Here is a 27,720-nt window from a genome sequence, read left to right on the forward strand (position 1 = left end):
ACGTGGCACTGAGTGCCATGGTCTGTTTAACACGGCAGTATTCAGTCGTAGGTTGGATTTAATGATCTCGGAGGTCTTTGCCAAACTTGTTGATTCTGCGATTCTGCAGTGTCTTCATCTAATTGCTTCTAACGCTTGGGGAAAAAAAAAGTCCTCGAACTATTAAACTTACAGAACTAGTTACTGTTTTGCATGTGCAGTAAAACGCTCTCAAAAGGCAAGGCGATTATGTATTTTAATAGTGGGCAGTGCCAGCGGCCAATACCCGCCCCGAGCGGCCGCCTCAGCTCTGCCGCCCCCGCGCTCCGCCCTCAGCCCGCCCGCGCACAGCGCCCCTGGCGGCGGGGCGGTCCCGGCGCATGCGCGGTGCGTTCCCCGGGCGGGGCCGAGGCCGCGCCCCTCGCCGCGGAGTGGCGGCCGCGGGTCACGCGGGGCGGCGCGAGGTTCCGGGTCTGCCGCCGCCGGAGAACGTGAGTGCAGGGGCGGGGGGATGCCGGAGCCGCCGGAGCCGCCTCCTCGCCGGCCCTGCGCGGCTCCTCCTGCCGTGCTCCCTTATTCCGCTCTCCTGCCCTCCTCCTGTCTTGCCTTTGCCGCCGCCTCCCGGCGTAGAGCGGCCCCCCGGCCGTGAGAGGCGCGGCCACACCCGGGGAGCGCCGCCCTGCTGAGGGGGGCCCGGTGCAAGCCCCGACAAGCGGGGCTGGGCTGGGTGAGCTGCCCTCAAGCTGCGCTCTGTAGGAGGTTTCCTTCCGCCGCGCTTCGCTCCTTCCCGCCGCTGCAAGGAGTGGTGGTGGTGGGAATGACGGAGCCGAAGCGGCCTGAGAAGTGGAATCGCCGATATTTCACGGTTTCGTAGGCGTTATCTTCATACACACGCCCAGCGTCGTGCCCGTGGACTCGGCTCCCGGGAGCGCTGTGGTGGCGGGAGGAGCCGGGTGTCGGGAGCAGCGGGGCTTATCCGCAGCCGCACATGGTGCGCTCCTCACACCGCCCCAGTGTGGCCTTACTGCTTTCCTTCGCCTCCTTTTCCGCAGTGGTGTTTTTTATAAATTCTAGAAACAACTTCTTAACAAAATCAATAACTCGCCACAGCTATATCCCTTTCTTTGTTAATACTACAAAACAAAAAAACCTACCCCTCAAAACTGCAAATATCTTGGGGCTGTATCGAAGAAGAAGCAAAGGCAAGTGTATCTTGTCTGCATTTGATAAGCCTCGCAGTTGTTAAACGCCGATTCTGAGTAATTCAGGTGTCTGTGAAATGTAATTAATAATACCTGAGCTGGTTCGATTTCCTGAAATAGCACAGTGATGTTTTTCCTGGAGCTGCTTTTTATTGACATAGATTGGAGGTGTTGACAACAGCAGTATAACACTAATACAAGGAAGCATGTGCTTCTGAATTGTTTATTTAACCAGTATCATTTTAAAGTGGATTTCTTCAGAAAGTTCCTGTTCTTCCTTTCCTTCCTTTCCTGTTCTTCCTTTCTCTTACACACTGCAGGCAAATTGTCCTTCAAAGCTACCAAGGAATGCCAGAATTGTGAGAGCTGTTGTGCTTCACACTTCTGTAGTGGAGTCAGGCAATCCTTGATGGTTTAATTTTTCATAATATTAAAAAGTTCTTCAGATAAAGGAGGATGCTCTTCTAGTATGATTACCCAGTTTTAACACTGTACACAACTGTTGCAATTGAGTGGGGGGAAAAAAACCCAACAAACCCCAAATCCCTGGCCCTGAGTTTATAAATATCTGTGAAGTTAAAACTCAGCTCTGGCCTAATCTGAAGTTCACTGTTGTTTTGATGTATTTTTATTTTAAGCTGTAACATCCTCTTACCTTTATAAGTACAGTGATATTAAATATTGATGGCTATTTCACTTCTCCAACTTCAATTAGTGTAGATGTATCCTGGTGTTTTGAAAGGCAGTTCCTAATTACTGTCTGTTATGAGAGAGATTTGACCTAGTCCCTTGGGTTCTTTCCTGTGAAAGCCGTCTCATTTATTTTGGGATAAGGTGGCTAAAATGATTCTTGGCATGTATTGTTTAACATATGTATATTTTATTGTGAACTGTAGTTGTTGCAACCTTCAGAACACAATTTTCAGTTTTAAGGTGAAGTTTTTAGTTAAAAAGCTTATTTTGTTGAGGACTTCCTCCTTTAGTGGTACCTAAGAGGATTAAAAAAGCTATAAAAGATTTTCAATTTTCATGCTGAAGCAGATAGAAGAGGCAGAAGAACTTCTTTATTCTCACAGAAAACTTTGAATGAAATTTAAAATGTTGCACAATAAAAAAGCTGTGATATAGCCATTTATGAAGTCATTGAAGGCTGATATTTAACATTGAATTGTCTCAGTAAGGGAGTTTAAATTGTTTTAAAACATTTATATTACAGATGTTTGACTTCTCTTACCAAATTGTGAAGTGCTGTGTCTTTTGAGTTCACCATTCAGTATTCCTTTGTGAAGGAAAGCCCTTTAAAGGCACATCTGATGAATCCAGAAGTTGTTCTTTATGAAGTAATTAATTTTATAATTAAGTCAGGACCTTGTCTATGCTATGGACTGTGTAGGTGACTGGACATTTCAAAGCTGATTGTAGCTGACAGCTTGTGGCTGACCTTCTCCTTGCATACTTATCAATATAAACAGGATGATTCATTGCGTTTCAATTTTTTAGTTTATTTTTCCTTGCATTGGTTGTTTTTTCTGTTAGGCATTTTCCCCACCTCTTTCCAACTCTGAGGGCCACAGTCAGAGTGTTTACAGTTGGCTCCTGCTTCCTTTGCCTCCTCCTTTGCCCTAAAAGCTCTGATTTGATTCTGCTGGAGAAGCCTTTGTGTCCTGAGACTGTCTCCTCACAGACAAGTGCTGTGGGCCTGCTGAGGTTTCTCTTCACTGTGGGATGCTTTGTGCTTGGGACCTGACACTCACCCTTCTGTTTCAGGTGGTTTTGACACTGGTCTAGCTCTAATCTCATGTAGGCTGAGTGCACAAGTTTTTTTCCAGAGTGTACTTGGTTTTGCATAAACATAAATCAAAATTTCAGGATAGTTATGTTTGTTTTAGGAGGATTCTCTTCCTCTAAATTCAAATTACAGCTATAAGAAAATGTGGTAGGACGTTTCATTTTAACTGATATTTACTAAAATATTTACTTTATTTTTTTTTAGTAATGTGAAGTCATAATATTTTATGGTTGCCGAGTGAGGGGGTTTGTCACAGTAAAAATAAGTTTAAATGCTTTTACTTGTTTAATATGAAACAAACAAACAAATTCCAAGAATATTTAGTTCAGACATTTATCTTGAGTAGGTGACAAAAAATGCAGCCACGTGGCAGCCTGGATGTAAGACAAATGTCTGTTTCAAGTCATTTCTGGAAATTTGTACATTTTGAAGTAGGTGGCATATTTTCAAAAAAAAAAAAAGGAAAAGGAAAAAAGTGCTTCATTGTTTCAAGCCTCATTAGAGTTTTAATGAACAGTAGAGGCTGAGGAGGAATGTTCAGATTTAAGGGAGCTGCATGAAGGAGGCTCTCAGATAACTCCTGTTCTCTTGCTGGGGATCTTTTCCCCTTTGCCTCAAACACAAATGTGTTTTGGCTGACATTTTTGGTTGCTCCCAGTAAGGGGAATGGTTTATGATAACCAGCACTGCTGAAATCATGATGGAGATCATTCCCAGTCCTGTTCCATGATATTGTCTGGCTATGTGCTCGATGAGGGTTTCTTTTCTTAGGTGCAAGGGTGTTGCAAGTACTTAAATTGGGAATTTAAGGGTGTCAGAAGTAGAGATGGGAACTTTGAAACATAAGAATGTTTAACAATTTGAACAATGTGGTGTATGGCAAGATTTTGATGTTTCCTCGTAACTTGCATTTAAAGGATGTTCACCTTTAAATTTTAACAGTTTTTGTGTCCGCTGTTTTGTGGTGAAAAAGATGTGTGGTACAAGAAAAGCCAGAGGTCTGGGCAGAACATTATTAGAATATTGGGGGGTGTTGGTGTACCTGATGTCAGAGCTAGTGTGGAAAAAGAGAATGATATTGATTAAACTTTGGATTAACTAATTTTTTGGTAATGTCTCTGACTTTAGATCAGAGACTGAGCATGTAATTATCTGCAGTGGCCAATTAGCAGTTTAACATTGTTCATTTGAGCTTTGTGGGGGCTACAGCTGTGGTCTCTGCAGTTAAACTGTGATCATTAAACACTGGTTTTAGAAGGCACCAGTGTAGGAAGTTACATGTTCAAGAGGCCTGGTATGTTTCTGTTGTTTTCACTCTGTTTTGGACAAGGTTTAGGCATTATTTACCATTTCCAAAATAATAACGTGGGAAAAGCGTAGTCAGTTTCATTGTAACGTAGCAAATACATTTTACATGCATTCTGGTTTACTGCAGTCCTTTTCAGGATAAAAAACCACAGCCAATTTGGTTTTTTCTTCTCTCAAATTGCTATAATAAGCATAAATATGATTGAAACAGAAATACAGAGACAAAAAAATACTTAATTATAAGAAGTGGCATTAATTAATTCTGTGTGAGCTGGCATGGAAGTGTGTGCTTCTCTCACTTCAGGATAAGCAGAGAGGGTGGCCTGGCCCCTAGCTGGCTGTCTTTGCTGTTCCACCCTGTGCAGGTCTCCCAGGTCCTTCTGCTGGTACAGGGTAACATCATCCAGAGATGCTTTTCAGTTTCCATCTGCTCACTCACTCTGTGGAATGCAACCCAATCAAATTATCTAGAATACTCTGAATACCTGAATAAACATATTTAGTGAAGTGTTTGCAGGCATGGCAATGGTCTGTAGAAATGTGAAATTAGTAAATCCTAACAGACATAATGGGGAAGGTTAAATTTTGCAACTTGAGCTGTCCTTTATAAATGTGCCATTTTTTTCCCTGTCCTCTAGAAGAATTAGATTATTGCTTGTTTATCTAATGAAAATGTTGAAGAGGAATAATTTTGTATTAATTGGAAAGGCATTTAAATAAAAAGATTAGTAAATTAACTTCAACTGTGTTTAGTAAAAAAAGAAGGTTCATGGGGTGTTGAAATGAGAATTTTGTATATATCTCATTATTTCAGGTGGTTTCATTTGAAAGCTGGTGGCAGAGTTTTGAAGAGGAATTGTATTTTGCTGGTTCTACATAACTGATACTCACACATGTGTTGTGTCTCCAGTAGTTCTGCAAAGAAGGGACACCCTGGAGGAGAGGAGAGGCTGTGCTGTGGCTGTGGCACCTTGCAGAGTTCTCAGAGGTGAAGCAGGACTGGCCGAGCTGGGCTGGCTCTGAATCCTGGCTCTCTTCCTGTCTTCCACAGGTGGCTCCATGCTCACAGCCCCTGTTACCAGTGCAGCTTCCTCCCTCCTCTCTTTCAGTCCCTGTCAGAGTAAATCTGTTTCTAGCCAGATCTGTTTCTGTAGCCCTCTTTAATCTCCTGGTTTTTTTTTCTGGCATAATTAAGGCAAAGATGAAAATTTTGTTACAACTCTTTAATTTTTTTAATGCTGGTTTTGTATATGATTTCCCCCTATAGTTTTCTTTTCTCCATCACTTACTTCTAAACTAAACTCTTCATTCTCATCCCTAGGAAAGCAGTAACAATTTTCAAATTGCATCTAGGAGTACTTGGCTGTGTCTCTGTTTCTTTTGTCAAAATTGTGACTTTTAATTTTCAAGCTTAGCTTGTTTTGAATATTTGTAAAAGTTAGAAAAATGGTCATTAAAAAAAATTAAATATGTGGCAAAAATAGGGATCCTGGAAACTGAGACTCTAAAGAAGAATTTTGAACTGCTTTCCTTCCTGTAATCTTAATTATTCTGACTGAATTGGAGTTAATGAAAACATGTCCAGAATACCCAAGCATTTGAATGGATTGAGTACAGCCTGTGGAAGGATGTGAAACAGAGGTTGCAGACTGCCTTTTCTCTCAATGCTTGTCTGGATTGCCTGTATAAATCTCTTTTATTTGTGTTTTGTATCAGTTTACAAATTCTGATTTCTTTTCCTCACTTGAATTTTTGTTCTGATGTATCAAAGGTCTCAGCTGATTACCTTGATGAATTTTTTTATGTTTAAAAACTTACAAAAACAGTGGTGAGCTTCAAAACACTGCAGTATGTGTGTAACAAGTTATCTTTTTTCTTTCAGAATTTCCAAAACTTGTATGGTTTCAAAATTGAACAAAAGACTGGAAATTGAAATAATCTTCACATTTTGTTGAATGAAGAAGTAACCATGGAACGAAGGCAAAGAGGAGTCAGTGCTGGACTGCTTTTGCTGCTTTATCAAATTTCTCAAGTTGGGCTCCAGAACATTCCTTCTGTTACCCTTGGGGTACTTGTGCTGAATATTTTTCTCTTTCTGAATCCTTTGAGGCCGCTCTCTGAAGTGTGTCTCAGTGTAAATGAAGCTGTCCACAAAAAGAACTGGCAGCGTTTGCTGCTTTCTCCTTTCCACCATGCAGATGATTGGCACTTGTATTATAACATGATTTCCATGCTCTGGAAGGGCATAATGCTGGAAAGAAAGCTGAAGAGTATATGGTTTGCCTACATAATTGCAGTATTTTCAGTACTGATTGGAGTAGTTTACATGGTGCTGGAAGTCCTGCTTGTGATAATTCTGGATGATCCTTCCTATGAAATGAATTGTGGCGTAGGTTTTTCAGGTAAGACACAGAGTTGGTCCAATTTACAAATGTAAAATTAATCTGTATATTTGCTATGTAACAAGAACTGTTAATTGCAGAAAGAGAAGAGGTGTACATCTGTATATATGTATGAGTGTCACATCAGTATCCATATCCTGTTTTTCAATTTAAACATGTACTATGGGCATGAACATAAAGTAATTCAGTTCATGTTCTTGTGACCAGCAGGGACTTTAGATGAGAACATGAAAATATCATCATCCTTGGAGAATTGTGTTTTCTGTTTAATATTGCTGGTTAATTGAAGTCTGAACTCTTAATTTTCAGATGTTGTATAAGCATTTCAAGAATGCTCCTTAGGTGGCTTCTAGAAAAGCCTGTCAGTTTAAAATTACTCATGCCTGTCTTTGGAGACACTCCCCTAGATATGCTTCTGCTAGCAGCATCCAGACACCTGATTGTGGTCATCTTCCTTCCAGCAATGGTCTTGTCTCCTGCTTTAGCAGATCATTTTCAAGTCAATAAATTTCTTCTCTTTAAAAAATCTGTAATCAAGTAGAAAAGTAGCCCTGCATTTCTAGATAAGTAGGGGATTTCCTTGCTGTCCTTGGGACCTAACCTTAGAAGGCAAGCCTTCTTTCTCAGCCTTTAAGAAAGTTCCTCAGACCACTGTGAGCTTTCTCTTGAGAGGGACTTTTTCATAAATACTTCCAGTAAGTTCTCTGAATTCATTCCATCATATTGACTGGCAGTTGCATGATAAAACAATTGCAGTCAGTTAGAAATTAATACTATTTACTGTGATTAAAGGTGATTTATCTACTTTTTTTTTGCAGAAACAAGTGATTCTGGAGTATGTGTAAGATGATTTTCCATTAATTCAGAATTTGAACCTACTGTTGAGCTTTACACATTTGTTTGTCTTGTTTTCAGTAGTGGCTTTTCTCAAGTCACAGAACATGTTTTTGAGTTCACTAATTTTGTCAATTATTTCAATAGAACTCCCATTTTAAATGTTTGTATTGTTTTGAATACCTGAATAGCTACAGTGAGCAGGCACATTAAAAACCAGCTTAGATTTGGCTGTTAAACAAATACACAATTTTTCTATCTTTTTTTTAAGTCACTGAAAAGTATCATTGAAAGAACAGAACTGCTCTGGCATGCAGCAATATGCTTCATGGTGCTTTGAAACTGCATGGTACTTCAAATTGTCTGCATTTCTTTATTATTTGTGCACAAGTATTTCTCTCTTCATGTGATTTCTTCTTGTTTGCAGGAGTCTTGTTTGCTTTGAAAGTTCTGAACAACCATTACAACCCAGGAAGAGTGAGCAGTGTCTTTGGATTGCCCATATCCAGTAAATATGCTTGTTGGGTGGAGCTGCTGGCTATTCATTTCATCTCCCCAGGGTAAGTGCCTCTGATATTTCAAGGAAAGGAGAAGAGATTTGGGCTGTCTGGAGTAGTTTGAGGTGTGAGTAGTGTTAGCTGGTATCCCAGTGCAGTGTTGGGCCTGCAGTATGCTTTTTCCTTAAAACTCTCTGTTTTGAGTACATCTCAAATTAAAAACCTGAAATACAGTTCCCAGCAGGTGTATTTGAGTATTTGAGGGAAGATAACCAAAGTTGATGGGCAAGGAAAAGGGCTGAGCTTTTTCAACGAGGTACCTAAACTGCTCCACTGGAGTGCCCAGGGCTTCATTAGCTGAGCAGCATTGCACTCTCTGCTTGCCATTGCTGTTCTGGACCCCTCTGGCTTAGTCACTCCTCTGATTTATGATCAGACTATCATCCAGCATTCTGCCAGTTCTGTCACTGTCAGTGTCACTGTCCTGCAGTGCTGCTGGTCATCTCCCTCAGTTTCCCTGGGTGCTCTGTGCCAGCACAGTTCATCTGCCCCTACCTCTGGAAGAACCATGCTTTTCTTTGCAGTTGATTTTTTTAAGTCCTGTTTGCAAGAGAGTAATTTTCCTATGTAGCATTTTGTAACTGTGAATCACATTGCTGAATATATGCAAAGTACAGACACAAAACCTATGAACTATCAAATCACAGTTTATGTACAATTTCCCTTTTTCAGAAAGATTAAAAAAAAAGAGCTCAGCAATACTGAGATATTCCTTGTCAGGTACTATGATACAGCTGATGGAACATTTCCTAGCACAGAAGGAGAATTCAGATATTGCTTAGGTTGAGCACTGGTTTTATGGCTTTATGCCTGGCTGCTCAATTAACTGCAGTGAGGATTAAAGACAGAAGAGTGCTCTGCCCAAAAGCAGATTTGTTTGTGAGCTGCATGGCACGGCTACGAATACAAAAATAAAGCTTTCAGTGCATTAAAAACATTTTTGTGAAATACATAAACCGCTGTTTTAGCTGAACATAGATTTTATTTGGTGATATGTTTAACAATACTGTTTTTAATTAAAGAATAGTGGAAGGGCATTATGTATGAAGTAAAACCTTATCCTACTGTGTAAGGTAGAGGAAAAACATGATTTCAGACATTGTGTGCTGTTCTTTTTCAGTTGCTTTACTGCAGAAATGTCTTTGGATAGAGAGTGGATAGAAAGTCCAAAGATAATATAAAAAAATTTCTTAATTTCATGGAAGTTTAGATTGCTGCCTCATCTAAATCTTTACAGTGACCTCTACAGAGGGCAATTTCACAGCACTTAAATGATAATGGGGGCTACAGAAAACAAGTAGTGATCTCCAGAAATTCATGTCCTAGAACATATGTTTGATTAGTAACTGCCCACTGCCTTGCAATGAACCAGAGCAATTGTATCTCTCACAGCATTGCTCTTACATGCTCATCTGTGTGCTCAGGGCACATTATAATATTTGAAGTCTATGTTTAACTGGTTCCTTTTATAAACTAAATTGCATAATTTAATTTTGAATAGATAAGAGGTCAGTAATTGAGGCAGAATTCTGCCCAGTTAGAAAGCTTAGGCAATAAATTTGGACCTGCTTTTGTGTGATGGGAGAGGGTTTAGAAGTTTACTGGCATCTTAATATTTTCTTTCTCATTAATGTTTTTGTTTTGGAAAAAGTTTAAAGTGCATTCACTATCCTTCTAATCTTCACCTTCCATAAAGGATATTGAGACGTAGGCTTTTGGGATTATTTGTTTAATGGAAGAAGAGACATGTGCAAAGTTACCTTCTGTTTCATCTGTGCCTCTTCCAGAACTGAGCAGATATCTTAAGTCTTAGGTGAACCAATATAATGTTGGTGATTTCTAGAGTAGGTGATGTCTAAGTATTTTTAATTTTCTGAGGTCAGATATTTTCTAGGTCAGGCATGCATTTTTCATAAATTTGGAAAATATGCTCCAGAAAATCTGTTTGGAAAATTAGGTCCTTATAGATACTTTATTTTAGTAACTACCTTTTATCTGTAAGTTTTCACATCAGCATTTATGTGTTACTCTCTGGAGAGTTGTTGGTTTTTAACGAGAGAGAACTGCAGCTCCCCATGGCACTATAGGGTTTGAGGTTGAGTAGGTGGCAAAAGAGTGAATTTAGATGTGATCTTCACCTCCCTCTAGTGACACCTGCATTTTCCTGTCTCCTTTTACCACTGATGCCTGGAAGGTGGCTTGGCTTGAGTGCTTGTGCCATCATCTGTAAAACTCCTGTAGATCAATGACGTGAATGTAAAAATTTATACAAACATTACACTTGGTGCATTAAACAGAGGTTTCATTTCTACTTTATAAAGGAAAAAAAACCTCATTTTAGCTTGTATAATTTAAATTTTTTGACAATTAGTATAAATGAGTTATTTCTAATTGCACATATGAGGAAATTTTAATGTTTAGTGTATTGGCTCCTGTAACTTGGTAAGAGAGGTGAAAAATTTGCAACTAGTGTTTACACCTGCTTGAATTCAGAAGATATTCTCTTAATCTATATCAATAACTTGAGCAAATCTTGTTTACTCTAAACATGTTCTGGTTTGATTTCTCAAAAGACTCAGAGCCTTTTTCTTCTTTATACAAATGGTAATGATATTTTTTAAAGAAATTGTTGGTATGCATAGAAAAGAATTTGGATCTCAGCAATTTGATTGTTTTAATTTTGAAGAAAGTGTATTACAAAGACTGCAGTGGATCTGCATTCATGCTTCTTTTACACTAATTGTAGGATTGCATGGATAGTGCAGTAGAAAGTATTGTGTTTGTGCTTTCACTCAGAAATGCAGATGGTTTTGGTAAGATCTACCCAGACATTACAATGTAAGTCACTTTTCTAAAGTTTAAAACCAGTTAACTCCTTTGGTAAGTCTTTAAATGCTTTTAGGGAATCATATTCTATAGCAGCTAAAACGATCTCTGCAATTAGCTTTCTCAGGATATTTGTTAAATTCTTTTCTGTAACTGTGTAACTCCCAGTTTTAAGGTAGTTACAAAGGAAGAAGACTTGGCATTATAACCTTGCAGGCAAGTGATGTCTCTGTGCTTGGTCTCACTCAGGGACTTTCTCTGGGATGTCTCAGAGACTTTATCTTTACAACCAGTTCTACACTCTCCCTTTTGTATCCCTACCAAAAAAAGTCTCCACTGCTCACAGGATTTTTTTATTTTCTAGGACTTCTTTTGCTGGGCATCTGTCAGGGATTCTTGTTGGATTAATGTACACTATGGGACCTCTGAAAAAGATCATGCGAGCCTGTGCAGGTAAATAATTTTGTTGAATTTACAAAATCTGCACAAGGAACACTTATTTTTAAAATTCAGTAAGTCTTGCATAGAAATTCAGTGCATTCCAGCAAGTTTTTAGACAATTCAAGATGTGCTCATTTTATTCAAGTGGGTGCAGAAGAAAAAATCCTTTTTTTTCCTTAAATACAGATAAGAACAATTAAGACTAAATGTGACTTTCAGATATTTTTACTTAGAAGAGTATCTTTTACTCTTCTTTTCAAGTATTTATTTAGAGTATAATCTTTCAATGAAAATGTCACTTCAAGTGTGGTGAAGCCATGAACATATGTCAGAACAAAATGTTTCCATCTTGATTTGTGCTGTCATATTGATTCTAATGGAAGTCTCTGGTTTGATGGTGGTGGGATGCTTAAGAAATGGTTGCTGGATTTCTCAAGCTTTCCAACAATGTGTTATTACGGCTTTTCATATTGCAATAATAATTATTTTCTAAAAAATATTATAGCTTTAGACATCTTTAGTCTTAAAAATTGTTCTAAATACAGCCCTGCAAACTTTTAAATGAACAGTCCCATAGATGTCAGTGTTTTAATTGGAAGTCTAAGCCCCAACACAGCAGATGTGCTGAGGTTGGTTGGCAGAATATTTGGCTTTTTTGTCTGAATGCTTGATAGTTGAGTACTTTATTCATGAGTGTTCCATCAAATTGAACATGGATATGGTGTTTGTACAGTGGGGAATTAATTGTTCAATTTTGTGTGCTCTCACTGGGGCTTTGACCACAGCTTGGGGATATTCTGTAGGTCATGTATGGTCAGCAGCTGGAAGGGAAATGACACCAGAGCATCAGCTTTCCTGCCTTGCTGCAGGAACAGGCATCAGGTGTCCTGTTAGTTAAAGGTTAACCTTGCATGATGCTGTGCCACAGGGAGCTGCCTGATCACTATGGAACAGGCATCAGCTCAGCTGCCAGGGCAGCTTCAGGGGCTCCACCTTGGGCTTGGCAAGATGCAGCCCTGCCTGGGTAACCTCTCTGATCCCCTCACTAACCCTGCTCTGCTTGGAGTTGGACTGGGGCCCTTCTGAGGTCCCTTCCAATCAATTTCTCTGGGATGTTGGGAGGATAGAATATAAGGAAATAAAGATAGTGTAGAAAGTAATCTTACCCCTAAGGAGATGCAGCTGGGCCAATTAGCAAAGATTAGGAGCAGGCCTGGCTTTAACAGGCCACAGCTGCAACCAGTGAGAAGCAGAGTGCTATAAAAGAGTGGGGTGGCTGCTTGAGAAGGGAGCTGGAGTCAGTGGCTGCTTTGCAAAGAAGAAAGAGTCAGTGCTCTGAGGAGCTGCCCGGGAGAAACACCAAGAAGGTGTGGAGCTTTTGTGATAAGGAGACAGCAGTATGGAGCCCCTGCAGTAAGATGACAACACTGGGATTCAGGGATAACCCCACAGTACTGTCAGTGAACCCTGCCTGGCTGCTGTGCAGGTTCTGTGTGACTGACAGCTGCAGGAAGCAGTGTTGAGCACACAGGCATTTTTTTTTTCTCCTATGTAGCAAAGCAGGAATAATGCAGTGTTGCTCCAGTCCTCAGTTTGCTGTGCATTAAACATTGTTAGTAATGAATACTCTCAGTAAAGAAAGTGTTTATTATGTGTTCTGGGAGAACATAGTAGGTTGCTTTGCTTTTTTTCTAGTCTACATGGATCTGTTGCTTGAACATGGCACTCTACTATAAAATCTGGAACATACAAGATTGCAATAGTATATTCTCTCACTGATGCCAAAACAGATACCCATGTCTGATTTCCTGCCTGTATCTTATGAAACAAACTCTTAAAGAAGGGGTACTTTAAATTTGAATTTTGTATTCTATAAAGAAAATATGATTATTCTAACAGTATATGCATTATTCTTTTATTTAGCTGGCATTTCTTTCTTCACTGAGCCTGACAGGCCAAGGGACTACTATTCAGGTAAGTACTCTTGTCTACTTAACCAAAAACTTACTCCAGCTTTAAAAACAGTTTCTGCTAATGATTAGAAAACCTATAGGAGAGCTATGTGAATGGAAACATACAGAGTGTACAAAATATTCTGCACACATATACTTGCTAAACTTATATTACTTCTCTGGACATGTCTCACCTTTCCTCTTCAGGCAAGTGTGTGGATGGATTTTGTACAAGAGGCTTAAGCCTCTAATTAAGGTCATGACTTCCTAAAATGCTACCTCAGGGAAATATCGTCCCTTTTGCACAAGGTGTAGCAGTGGGGAAATTGTGTCTACTGAAAGCAGCCTTTTGGACCTAGGTAAATATGCCCTCATCTGGCAAATTCATCTGTTCCATTCTAGGGTGGTTTTTCCCTTCTAACAAGGATCTTCTTCCCTTGAGCCCTCTCTGTAAAAGAAGTAATTTATGTGCAGAAAGCCCCTCCTCAGCAGACTGAATTTAGGCCATCTGCAGTTTCTAGATGGATGGTTGGAATGGTGGCACTGAGTGGAGCTCATTTGATTCACCTCTCCTGCAGAGCACTGAATCATTGCCTGTGGAGTGTACAGCAATAATAGGTGGAGTCCTTGTCTGTGGGGGCCAGGAGAGGCTGGGAGAAGGGCTCTGGGTGTAGGATGTGAGCTAAGGGATGCAAATCCTGGCATCTCTTACCTCCTGCAGTGATTTATGCTCTTTCCTAGGCATCTGCTGGAAGAGCAGGATAAATGCATAGTGATAACTCTCTCAAATATCTGCCAGTGTGCAGTGGCTTGTGGCTTAAAGATGTTCTCAGCAGAAAGTTTTATGGGAGGATTTTGTCTTTAATAGCCTGTGGTAGATCCTTCTTCCATCAATTTGTCAAAAGCTCTTTGAGTCAACATGAACACTTTTAACACCTACATCATCAGAAAAGACTCACAGTGTGGTTCCTGCTTTAGAATCTGTCGTTTTTCATTTTTTAGTTTGGCTTAAACCTGCCAACTGCTAATTTCATTTTGATGCACGTTAATTCTTCTTTGGGGAGGGAGACTAAACCTTCATTCTTTATGTACTTCTTTCCTTAGTGGTTTTTCAGACTTCAGTCCTGTACTCACAATGGCTATATTTCCCCTCCTTTCACAAAGTTGAAGTCTGTCTGGTTGCTTGTAAGGAAACTATTTCACACGTTTGATCATTCTTACTGTTCTCTGATGTTTTGTCAGGCAGGGGTTTTTATTTTGTGTAGTCTTTTATAATTGAGATGTGCTTACTTTGAGCCAAGTTTATAGCTACTTTTATTCTCCCTGATGGACTTTGTCTTCCATGATCTATCTCCAATTTTATTATTACATTAAATAGTTCCCACAAGTAGGATTCTGGGCCCTTAAGTATTTTTGAAACATCTGTTTTGTAATTCCTAAACAAAAGATCTTAGTCGGCTTTCTTCAGCAACAGGGATTGTTCCAACTTTCAAAAGTATATTTACCCAGGGTTTTCATTACTCTCATTTACTGTCAGGTCACAAAACATTTGATCTAAAGGCCAGTAAAGAAATAAAACAATTACTACTGAGAAGTGAAATGAGAGGTGAAGGCAGCGTGTGCAGCAAGCACAAGTGACCTGTTGCCATGGCTGGCAGTCCCAGCCCAGGGGAAGGGGCTCATCCAGGTACAGGAGCTGCTCACAGACACTGAACCTTCCTCCAGTATCCCAGAACAGCAGGGTGGGGGGAAACTCAAAAGATTTATATTGGAAAAAACTTTTTAATAGCTAATGAAGATAAGAATTTATACTTGACATTTAAACTCTGTGATCTGTTACAGCCCCTGTACAAACAGCAGCTGCTGGGAGCTTGGGTGGTTGTATGAGACCACCCTTGTGGAGGAGCAGCAGAGAGATTCTCAACAGCCCTTTCTGTTTGCTTTTCCAGTTCTTTTCAAGTAGGGAAAATGGAAGAGATTTCATGTAGTTGATCTGCCATGATGGGGAGGGAAAAAAAAGCTGTGGTATGCTGGCAACAAGGAAGTCTGGGATTTTTTTGTGTGTTTTGAGCAGTCCTCAAATGCTATTCCTTTGAGTTCTTTTGGACAAAGGGGAGATGGAGAGAGTTAACCTGAATTATCCTGTCCTCCAAATTTGCCTTTAGATATAATCATTTAATTTTTTTGTACTAAATTCATTGGTCGAAAATGACTTACAACTGCAGTTAAGAAAATATATATTTGTTGTGTTCATTCCCTGTTCACATACTTTGTAATTGTCTTTCATCCTATTTGCAGAAGTCTTAATGGAAGATTTAACCTTTTGCTTGGTGTGTGATATATGGAATAAATTTGGCCATCTGTGAATGAAGAAAACTCTCCCTAGTGTCATAGGCTAATGATGCATATCTTGATTAGTTTTTCACTTTCTGGCATTGCTGATTTATTACTATGTGCCTTTAAATACCAATTTAAGTAGAAAAATAGATGAAGCTATGGTCAGAGTATATTTTATGAAACAGCACAAGGAAACAGCTTTGAAAGAAAAAAGGTTTTAAGTGTAATTTTAGCACATTTAGTATTTAGTAGCTGAATTAGGTTTTCTCTAAGTGCTGTTCATGAATAAAGGATTAGGACATTTATTTTGATTAATAGGAACACCTTGAACATGTCAATGTTAACAAACTGTGTCTCATCTTAAAATAAAAGATTACAGCTTTTTGAGTACTTACAGCTTGCTGGCAGTGTGAAACATAAACATATAAAAAACTACAGCAATAGAACAAACCTAAAATACAGCATCCTCTTGCTTTCATCAGATAATTCAATGCTTTTAGTAGCAGGATTTTTACCCTCTTCATGCATGTAGTTTTGAAGCCTTCGGAAAATAAATTTATAGCTGAGAAAATGTTGATTCAGATTAACATAAAGCAGAGGAGAATGAGGGCAGTGTACAGACATAACAGCTAAATGCTGTCCCTCAGTCAGATTTCGCTGCAGGTGTAGGAGAAATCTTCCAATGTCAGTTGTGTTCCAAGACAAGAAAGAATTGGAAAAAGACAGAATGTGTGTGTTTACTGTGTATGTGTACATGTCTGTGTAAAGTCAATGTGGGGATATTTGCAAATACAGACGAATATATATGATTCTATGTTCTTTGTGCAGTTACTCTGTTCAGTTTTTCCTGCTTTTTCTGTATAACTTTCAAGACAGAGTATTGCTGGTTTTATTTGACTAAAGATTCTAGAGCTTGGGATATTTTTCTTTGGCAAAATAATTTTAAAATAGAAATTATTTATTTATCCTCACTTTGTCATCTGTATTTGTTATTAACAACAGAAACTTGACAAATTTCACCTGGAATTGATAGAACCAATGAAAGATCATAAGACTATCGTTGATGCTAATTATCTGAAGAAAAAGGAAATTGCCTGCTGTACTTGTTTAATACAAAAATATTTCCATTTTTCTCATTTTGAAGAACCTTTGTATAGTTTTCTCTCAGCTGGAAGAAACTGGCAACTTTTGTGTACTTTGGTTCTTCAAGATCCCTTGTTCAGCTCTCTGGAAATGAACACATCACAAAAGCTTTGTATTTTGAAAATACAGAAATGGAATAGGAAAACTGAACTTTCTCCATAGTTTTCCTCAGTTGAAAAGTGTGACTTTTTGCCGTAATTTTTCTCAGCTTAGGTTTTCCGTGCTCAGTCAAGATCAGACTGTGTTGTTAGCAGGAAGAGAGTGTTGCTCAATTCTCCAGCCAAGGAATTTTTTCCTTTTGACTCCCATGTGTTTGGGTGGGTGAGGGCCTGTGCTTGGTTTTGGCCAGCTGTGCAAAGGCCAGGGAGGTTTGTCAGCAGTGCAGCAGCAGCAGTGAGAGGGACACTGATGGGATCTGTGCTGTGCTGGCTTTTGGCAGGGCAGCTTTGGCTGTGCCAGAGCACAGCAGGAGCTCTGTACAGCACTGCAGGAATTTGCAGCAATCTTTTCGTGTGACTTCTCTGGGTCCAGAGATGACTGGAATTTATGATGATATTGTTTTATGGACCCTGGGGGAAAGGGGAAGAGAGGTGGGGAGAAAAAGCCTGAACAGTACCAGGTTGGTATTCTGGTGATGGCAGTAAGGTCTCCAAATATTGACAACTAAATGTTAAAAAGAGATGAGCAAAAGTGTCTTTCAATTTCTGTCTGAAACTTGTTAGTAATAGCAATTCTATGACACTTACTTTAACAGTTATAAAAAATTGAGATGTTTGGTCCATCTTTTTTTCTCTTGTTTTTTTTTTTTTTTTTTTTCCCCCTGTTACTATGCTGTGGCTTTGTAAATTAGAAGTTAATTTATAGCATATATTGTATAAGTAATTGAACCCTAATAATTTTTTTCTTTCCCAAATTAAAACAATTTGTGGAAGACAGATAGCAGGAAGATATCTGATTTCACACTTGCTGAGTAGCAGCAATTGATATTATTTTTTGATTTGTTTTACAGAGTATTATGGCTATTATCCAGATTATCAATACAGAGCTCCAAGGAGCTACTTTGATTATACAGGTGGGCTCACTGAAGAAGAACAGCTTGAAAGGGCAGTGCTAAACAGTCTTAATGAAAGAGGTAGGAATTTTATTGCATTTTTATCTCTTAAGTTATGATTCATATTGAAAGGGACTTAGGAAATAAGATGTATTCCCCATGACTTATTTTTGGACATGTCATTTTGGGAAGGAATTGATATAAAATGAGCTTTATTGTAAAGGATATTGTCTATTTTACTGTCTTTTTAAGATGATATTTTGCATAAGTTTTAACACTGAGTTTGAGGAAAAAAAAATCCTTCCTTTTAATATTAAGCATTTTGAGATGTTACTTGAAAGAATGAGCCATTTTTGTGGAGTTTTTTGAAACTATCAAGAAAACTGAATATGAATGAGTGATAAGATTTAAGTAGACAGTATGCACTTTAAAAGCCTACATGTATGACTTTGAAACATCTGCAACTTTCATTTGTAGCCTTAAATAATCTCCAACACTCCAGGTAAGATGTATTTTTTATCTCCTTGTGGTTTTGAACAAAGGTAAGTTTTGTGCTATCAGAGGGAATGTGTTTTTTTGAGAATGTCCTTTGATGAAACACAAGAATGAATTTCACTAGTACCTCACTAGTAGATTGCTGTGGAACCAAATTTCACTTTAGGCTTCCCTGCCAAAAGCAGCATTTCTTAACACTGCTAGTGCCTGGTTTCAGTGCTGGTTGCAGTTTGTAAGCCTCACAGGCAAGTGAAGCATGAAAAGGTACCATCATATATTGTTTCCAGTAGAATTTGGTGTGATCACATATGTAGGGATCTTGCTTTATTTTGCACTTCTTTCTCCTCCCTGCTGGAACACTTTTTAGTTTGGACAAGCGAGACCTAAGATTTGAGCTCTTAAAATACTTCCTTAAAGAAGCTGTGTAAAGGTTCAGTTTGCCTATAGGCAGATGTCTTGTTTCACAAAGAACATAATCCAGAGCATGTCACTGATCACACCTGTTTCAGGGACACAAAGGAAGAGATGAAATTTACTGCACTAATGGGCAATTAGGATATTCTTCCCTGTCAGTTAGTTTGAAAAATAATTAGCTTCAATGAGCACTATCCTTTGAACACGATGTTTTCCCTAAAGTGTGAACATTCAGGGATTCTTGCAATTACATAGATGATGAAACAGGTACTTAACATGACAAAAAATTACATAAAATAATTTGAAATAGGTTGTATTAGCAGGTACCACAATTAATTTAGGGCTCTCTTATTATATATTTATTTTTCAGAGATTTTTAGGATATTTTAAGGTTTTTTTTTGCAGGAGTTTTTTAGGAATTCTCTGGGAATGTTTAGGATACCTTTAGGGTTTTTTCAGAGTTTTAAAAGAATTATTTTAGGATGTTTTAAGGGCTGTCTTACTACTAATTGGAGTTGCTGGGAATGTTTTTGGGTATCCTTGGGGCTTTTTTAGGGCTATTTAAGAGTTTTTAGGGCTTTTTGAAGAGTATTGAGGGTCTATGGAGAACGTTTTAGGACTAGGGTATTTCTAGGGTTTTTGAGGGAATTTTTTAGGCTTTTTTATCAGGGCATTTTAAAGCTTTTTGGGGTATTCTTAGAGGTCTTTTAAGACTATTTAGGGATTTTTAGGGGTGTTAGGGACTTTTTAAAAGAAGGGTATTATTAGTGTATTCTGAGGCTATTTTTAGGTTTTTGTGGGGTGTTTAGGACAATTTGAGAACTAGGGCTTTTTTAGGGAATTGATAGGGTTTTTTTAGGGTCCTTTCAGGGCATGACAGAGGGTGAGGGGCACTGTGGGGGCTTGAGGGTGGCAGAGGCTGGGAGCTGAGGGAGGAGCAGGGAGAGGGGACAGTGGGTGACACACAGAGAAGCTGAGGGTGGCAGGGGCAGCTGGAGGGTGACAGCGAGAAGCTGGGGCTGCAAAACTTTTTCCTTGCAAACAGCCTTAGGCCTAGGCAGAATTTAGTGCCTAGGTTAGGGTTAGGGTTACACCTAGGGTTAGGGTTACACCTAGGGTTAGGGTATTGAAAATCACAAAGCCCAGAGTTCCAGGCACACTGCAGCTGCTAAAGGCATCCCCAGGGTTTGGGTTAGGTTTAGAGTCAGGATTTAGGGTTAGGGTTCTAAAAATGTTACCAGTGTGCTTTTAACAAATTGTTACTTGAAAAGAGTTTATTTCAAGTATGAATGGATTAAAGATTGTCTTTAGCCATTTCCTCTCCTAACCAAAACAAATTATCAGACTTCTATAGAGGGAATGGTTTTGTGTATTTCTCAATTTTACCATCTTCTTTTAAAAACAAGAGAGAGACAGACACTGTTCAAGATTGTTCTGGCTTGCTCTTGTAACAATCCAGCTATGTCTGGATTCATTGTATGTTACTTTCCTTCTGAACTCATTACCCTCAGCTACTTCCCTGCTAATTTGATTTTTTGTCAGCTGTTCCGAAGCATAGCACAGAAACAGTAGTTAATTCCATCAGTCTTCTTCACCAGTTTATGTTCAAGTCTGTAGATGAGACATACTGACAGGATGAATGGTTTGCTTCATAGCATGAGGAAATTTTCATACATTGACAGAAACTGAAAGGGCTGTGCTAGAAACAATAGCAAAGGCTAATGAATGTGGTCTACTTGAAGCTGAGCAGGAAAAATGAGGCAGTGATAAGTACGAAAAGCCAAAGCTCTCAGACTGTATAGCATGTCTGCATTTTGCAGAGGGAAGGACAGGAAAGAATAAAAGCAGTTTTGCCACTTTATATTTTTTTATTCAGTTGTAGTTTCTGTCTGACTTCTAGTGAAACACAAAACGGTAAAAAGGTTGCTATGTTTTGTGTGTCTCAGCTCTTTCTGGAAGCCTCCTAGTCCTGCTAAAGTATGAAAAGAGGAAAAAATGCCTGCCTCTCCTTAAAATTCTCTGTACAACTCAGTAAATTATAAGTGAGTTTGATTAGACCTAAAGACTTGACTATTCATTGGCTGGAAGAGATGAAATGAGTAAAGCAACACTGGGTTTTTGACTCTGGCTTCTTGCTGCCTTCCAGTTTGCTGCTTCTACCTCCAAATGTATCAAAAATACCTTGGAATGAGCTGTGCAGGGAGGTAGTGGAGTCCCTGTCCCTGGAGGTGTTTAAGAAAAGGCTGGATGTGGTGTCAGTGCCAGAGTCTCCCTGACAAAGGGTGTTGGGTCATAGGCTGGACTTCATGAACTCAAAGGTCTTTTCCAACATCATTGCTTCTGTGGAAAAATAAAATGGATGTTTATAAACTAAGAGAACTCCCATTTTCTTAAATAGAGCACTTTAAACATTGATGTTTTGCATTAAAAAGCAAGGAAAGTCAGGTGTTCAATATATTGCACTGTATGTGATCTGTAGCACACCCAAGTGCTGGTTGGTAAGTTTAATAATATTCTGTGGTTATAACATATTTAGGAGGGATTTACTATTTATGGAGGAGACAATTTATATAAAACTGGTAAAAATGAAAGCCAAGCAAGTGTTGGAAGTTGTAATGACATTTGATCAAATATCCAGATCAGAGTTCTCTGTTTTGGTTAACTGTGTGGTCCTTGCTGGGTTCAAAATAAATCACCTCATTATCTTCTAGAGCAAAGCCTCTCCAGAAGTAACAGATTTGTAGAAATGAGAAGTGTCTGTTCTTTGTATGGGTATTTAAGTGTTTGTGTAGTTTGGTTCTTGTATGAATACCACACTCAGTAGTGCCAGGACAGATGGTGATACTGAAAATGGTGAGCTGTTCAACTGAAATGTTCTAGATTGTTCTTTAACACAACTAAAGCTGGCATGACAAAAAATACAGACACACTGCTTTGTGATACCTCTGCTGTTCATTTGCTACACTCCTCTTATCAGACCTAATTGCATATTTCAGTTGGGTAGCTTCATATATTCCTCCTGACTCTTACAGAGACTGTCCTGCAAATCATGTTATCTAGCCTAAAAATAAGGTCATAACTTCAGAGAAGAGGAAAAATCAAGTGAGAATGTTTACTGTAACTCTTCGGTGGGATTGCATTAATACAGGTGTAGTTACATCTGTTGCAATTGCAGCATTTTTCTTCTGCTCCAGAGTGCTTTAATTGTGAACTTAAGTAACAAAAGAAACTCCTACACAGAATGACAGGGTAGGGATGGAGGTCTCAGTCTTCTGTATTCACAGAACGTGGTTCTAGTTCACAATAGATTTGTAAAATATGCCATGGAAGGGTTAATGTTTTGTTGTACTATATCCTTTGGTGTTGTGTATCACCCGGTGTTGTTGCAGTTTTCCATGTCCTTTGAATGCAGCCTTAGATTCCATTAGTCTTTAATTTGCTTTTGCTGATGTGTTGAAATGCCTGTGTTGGTTTCTTGCACAGATGTCAGGTGGTGTTTCAGTAGTAGCAGTGGCCTAATTACCATTTCTGAATACTGTGGCTTATAAATATTTTGATAAGATGAAGGTGTGATTTCATTAATATTTCTGCAGTAATTAAAAGAAAAAAGGTGTCAGGGAACTATTTTAGGTAACAGGATAATTTAAATATCTACATGCAGATACAAATACATTTGTTTAAGACATCCAGACTTTGCTGTTTACCATATTGTTTGATGTAAAAAAAAGATCTTTTCTTCAACCTAAAACTTGTCAAAATGTATTGTGTAGCCTTCTATTTTTGGGTCAATATATAAAATAGCATTTTTCATCTTTTTTTATAGCACCTCATTCTATTACTAGTGATTATTAAAGCACATGTATATTTGAAGTGTTGAGCATATTTTTTCGGGACTAAGCAAAGAATTGTCTTGACTGTGTGAGTGGTATCTGTTTTCTTAAATAAAAATTAACTTGGGATGCTGTATAGAAAAATAAATGTTTTTATAAGAAACTTTTATTTAGTTGACAATTTCACTACTGGAAAGAATTTTTTAAAAAGTGCAAGTAATTTAATTATGATTTAAAAATCAGTTATTAAACTACAGCATTATGATGCAGTTTTAACCCTATGTGGCCAGGTGAAAGCTCAAGAAATGCTGAATGTTACAAAGGTTTTATTACCTTCAAAGCAAATGTGCTTGTCCTTGACACTGTCATTGTGCTCAGAAGGCAGGCTGTGGTTGTGTTTCCAGAGCCCCTCAGCTGAGCTGCTGTGTGTAACCAAGCCTTGGTTGTTCCTTGCTGGGTGCCTCCCTGTGAGTTCTGGAGAGCTGCTGGAAGGGCCAGTCCTGGCTCCTCGGGGTGCCAGGCGCAGAGCTGTGGGGCTGGGAGTGCTCCTGCTGCTCAGATGGTTTTGCTTACACTTGGAATGGTTGGGCTGCCGCGTGTCCTTCCCTTGTGGAACTGCTGCCAGCTGGGGGTGGGAGCTGTGTGTGCATCTGCTGTGGGGCTGCACATGTTGGACTCAGTACTAAAAGCAAACACAAAAGCTGCTTTTACCAGAAACAACTGCTGAGGACACTGAAATAGTTTAATATTCTGGAGTTTGCTGTGTAAAGCAGGGATCGTGAAAAATGTGAATACTTGTTAATACTTGTTATTCTTAACTGGTTAATACTTGTTACATGTTCTTTTTGTTGTGGTTTGTTGTTTGGTTTGGTTTTCTTGTTGGGTTGGGGTGGTTTTTTGGGTGGTGGTAGCTTTATTGTTTGGGGGAGTTTTCTGGTTTTGGTTTTTCTTTTTATTTGACTGTTTTTCAGAGCAGTTTCTGGACTTTGTAATTGCCCTGAAACCATCAGAATTGAAAACATTCAATTCCCTGTCTCCTTTGTGTTGTGACGCTTTGGCTTACAGGATGTATGTGCATTTTTCTCCTACTACAGACCAAAATAACAATTGTTTTTCATTGTGTCTTGTAGATTTTGGTGGAGGAACACACAATCATGAGCAGCGACCTTATGGGTTTTGGTTTCCACCTGAGAACTCAGAAGAGAACATGAGAAGGCGAAGGCTTCGTAGGTTTGACAGATGATGAAGTGGGCAGGTGTTGATGTAAAGTGCTATTCAGGCTTACCAAAATATTTACAGATTTATTTGTAATCTGTAATTTACAGAATAATTTATAATATTTTCCATTATTTTTACTACTTGTTGCAAAACTGCGTAGGATTTTGTGAGTTCAGACTCAAAGTTGGAACTTGAATAAAAACATGTGAGATAGGAATGAATATGTGATCTTTGGCCGTCTCCATCTTAATGCACCTTAAATGGAAGAAGACTGATGGTTTTTCCAAACTGTGTTTTTTTCCTTAAATTATTTTGTATAGCTTTAAGAATTCCTCGGCTTCTTGACTGCTGATGTTCTCAGACAACAGGTTTTCTTCATCCATTGCAACTGAAATGTTATGTTTTCTGTGTAACTTTAAAACTATGCAATTTTTCCTCACAAACCTTTCTCAGTTATCTCTGATGACCAGTTCATTTTTTAGGATTACCATATGAAATGACACTTGAAAAGATTGGTTTGATGACAGTAGCTGGGTTATGTGAATCTAGGCTTAAGCTCTTGAGCAGACAAATAGTTGCAGCTATCCTTCCCCTGCTGTCCTTACCAAGGAATTTTTCAATACAAACTTCAGTGTGGCAGTCTTCCTCACACCATATTATCTAGAACTTGGATGAGATAAAACTGAATGGTTACTACTTATGTTTTCCTAAAGCCTTTCTTAATATTTATGTTTTAAATCAAAAACTGCTGCTCTTTACAGAGCTGAAATAATTTATTAGGAGTTTTCTGTAAAGGTAGGTGGCTATGCCATACAAAGCATATATTTATTTACTAATATTTTTTAAGTGTCTGTTTCCCTTTCTAAGAAGGCTTGGAAATTTTCTTTTGTATATGCTGTTCATGCAGCTTTAAAAATTCCACTATTTCTCAATATTTATCTTGTTTGAAGACCAATCTCAGAGCTGAGAGTTTGTAGACTTGTGGAGATCACACCTAAACACAGGCTACCTTGAATTCTTCATTTTTGAGAATTTCCTTACCCAGCCAGAGGAGTTGACAGGAGACCTGAGAGCTCAGTGTCCTACTGGGCACACCCTCCACATAAGTCTGTCCTCTCTATGGCACTGCTGCCTCTTAATGTTAACTGATGAACCTTCAGGGCTTTGGTTTCCAGTATCACCATGAAAATCACTCCTTGTCCAGGCATTTTATCCTCAGAATGAAAGAACTTGGGGGTGTTCCTGTAAATCTGTTGCAGAGAGGTGTGATTGCAGAAGAATAATTTGGTTATTGGCTTTTGACACAGACCTGTTGGATTCTCCTCATCAGCACTGAAGGAGTGAGGATTAGATAAGCAGTTCAAGGGTTTCACCAACCTGTGTTTTATGAAGTCTACTTTTCTATGAGGTTATTTTTTTAATATAAAAAACAGTGCTGTATATTTCATACAGAAAAATATCCTGAAAGGAATTTTTTTACTGTGTTCTTTAAATAAATAGTACCTGCCCTTTCTGTTTGTAGCTAATGTATGTAAGTGAAGCTCTGGTTTGCTGGGTAAAGCACAATATCAGGATGCAGACTTAGGGCTCAAGGTTTTGGGACACAACAGGCACAACTGCAGTGGGAATCCAGGTACAGACAGAATGCTGATTTCTGGTGTGTTCTTGGGCTTGGTTGATTTTGTATATATGCAATAGCCGTAGAATAAAACAGCAGACACTTTTATAGAAGGCCAACTTTTTTGTGTTCACTGAAAATAAGTCTCAAAAATCTGTATACTTTTCTCAGCAGGTAATAATCAGATGTAAATGAGAAGAATGTAGCATTGGTTCCTCAGAAATCCTTTAATGCTCTGGTCAAAAGTTGCAGTGTAACATACTGTGTGTGCTAAACTGATATTTTTCTTGTTTAAAAGCACAGGATGTGCTGCTAGTCAGGTAAAAAAAATACTTAAGGAAAATCAAAAACCCGATTAAAATTTATAAGCACTTGGTTTTGTAAAGTGAACTTAGACATACATGCCATTAAATATTCACAGAAAGTTTCAGTACTAATAAATGTTCTGTTGTTTTGACTTTCTTTTGTATACAGAATTGAAATAAATATTTTTTTAACGTTTAAAGCTGTTTGGTTTTAATTATAGTAATTAATAAAGTGTATATTTTAAATTACAGAGCTACTGCTATGTTGTTAGAAATTAAGATTTGTGATACCAAGGGGGTAGATTGATTGTATTGGGACTAACATTGTTTCTTTTTAATTTAGGAAAAGCTTTGGAGTTAGATTACTGAAAAGTTCTGGTATGTACAGTGTTGGGAAGGTTTATTCACACCTGCTCATTGCAGGTGGGTTGGCCTGGATGGCCTTTAAAGGCCCCAAACTATTCTGTGGGTCCTCAGCAGGATTTTTGCCATGAAAGCCCCCATCAGTCAGTTTCAGAGCAGTGCTGAGGAGAGGTGGCTGATGAATCCCCAGTGTGCTCTGTTGCACTTGGTCTCTTCAGGGACAAAAATTAAGGGCAGTTACCCAGGTAAGTGTTGGACCTTGCTTCTCCTCTGGCCCTGGTCACTGCCTGACTGCCTCAAGGGCTCTTGGAGCAAACGTAGCTTTGTGTAAAATATTTCAGCATCTGCAGTTTGATTCCTTTGTTGTAGGAGCTGTGATTTCTTGTGAGTTGTTTGTACTTCCTCTAAACTCTGTGATCAGGTACCATGTAAGAAATTCTGCTCCCTAATTAATCCTAATCAGCAGACTTGTTAATGGGCACATTCTTGAAATTTAATGGTTGAATGACCTAACATATTACTGTTAAGGAATAAGGGTTTCTCACAGCCCAGAATTAAGATGTGATGAAAGAACTGTGTTTAGCTTCTAAAATTCTTTTCCCTCTTCCATCTTGTGTTTAAGCACAGGCAAATTCTGTGGTTTTGTGTCAGTGTGCTGATTTCCCTGAGAGCACCACTTCTCCTAAAGGGAAAAAATGCCCCTTAAAATACCAGGAAAACAGTATTTGTATACCCCTGTGTGCCAAGTGTATATATGCTGTTATACAATAACAGAGAACTGCTTAACCTTTGAAGCTGCTGCTTCTCTCCAGAGGTGCGAGGGTGGAGATGGCCCAGCATGGAGGAGGGAACAGTTTGGAGCAGTTTGGATCCAGCTGCCCTCCCTGCTGCTGGGAGGGGCTGGGAGTGGGGATTGCTCTCATTTTCCCCTCTGATTCCATGGCTGGGAAGTTGTGCCCCTTTTGGTTCAGCACTGAATGTGGATTGTGCTTCCACACACAGCTGGTGAGCAGATCCTGGTGTTTGTGCTGTGGCTTCTGGAGTGTGCAGACATGAAGGACAGAGTTATTGCATGGGTTTATTATAAGCTTCTCATTGTTTCCTGTATAAAAAAATGCTTATTTCTTACTTGTTACCAGATTTCAGAAGGCAAGAAAATATTAACGCTTCTGAGCTTTCAGTTGTAGGAGCTGCTTCTGAAGGAGTGTCAAGCTTTCTAGAAAGTCTTACAATAAATTCTGATACCCATTTACTCTTTCAGGAGCTGGGAAAACTGGAGAAACTCAGACAGTTTTTCATAAAACTCTAACATGGTTTGGGCATTTTTGTTTATATGATCTGCTGGGATGAATAAAGCAATTGGGTTAGTGAAAGAGCCGATCAAGGATATGTATGACAGCATTCTTCTGCTGCATGAGAACAGCAGTAAGCTCAGCTCTCTTTCTATTTACCAGCAGAAATTGGCCTAATTTGCAGCAAAAGGAGTGCAAGCAAAAGATTTCTAAACATGTAGATGGTGAACTTCCAAATAAGCTAGGAATATTCCAGAATTTCATTCTTTTCTTTGCAGCAGGTTAAACAGGTACTCCTTCAGGGCTGTTGGGCAGATCAGCAGTAAATGTGCTTGCCTTGGTGCAGAATGTTGGTTTAGGTCTG

General features: G+C 38.9%; 1 protein-coding gene across 4 annotated transcripts; it reads left to right on the forward strand.

Annotated features, from left to right (window-relative positions):
- The first annotated feature begins 396 nt into the window (after window positions 1–396).
- RHBDD1 (rhomboid domain containing 1) lies at window positions 397–25,901 on the forward strand. Of its 4 annotated transcripts, none has more exons than XM_063166828.1 (7): window positions 397–470; window positions 6,161–6,680; window positions 7,942–8,074; window positions 11,262–11,350; window positions 13,262–13,312; window positions 17,780–17,902; window positions 23,691–25,901. In XM_063166828.1, exons 2-7 carry the CDS (start codon window positions 6,248–6,250, stop codon window positions 23,801–23,803), a joined length of 942 nt encoding a protein of 313 aa, XP_063022898.1. In that variant the 5' UTR covers window positions 397–470; window positions 6,161–6,247; the 3' UTR covers window positions 23,804–25,901. The 4 variants fall into 4 exon arrangements, with proteins under 4 accessions (XP_063022898.1, XP_063022897.1, XP_063022899.1 ...); XM_063166827.1 differs by lacking the exon at window positions 397–470 and adding an exon at window positions 5,093–5,329; XM_063166829.1 differs by lacking the exon at window positions 397–470 and adding an exon at window positions 5,093–5,266.
- Window positions 25,902–27,720: the final 1,819 nt, after the last annotated feature.

This window comes from Melospiza melodia, chromosome 12 (genome assembly GCF_035770615.1).
Source record: "Melospiza melodia melodia isolate bMelMel2 chromosome 12, bMelMel2.pri, whole genome shotgun sequence".
NCBI classification, from domain to species: Eukaryota; Metazoa; Chordata; class Aves; order Passeriformes; family Passerellidae; genus Melospiza; species Melospiza melodia.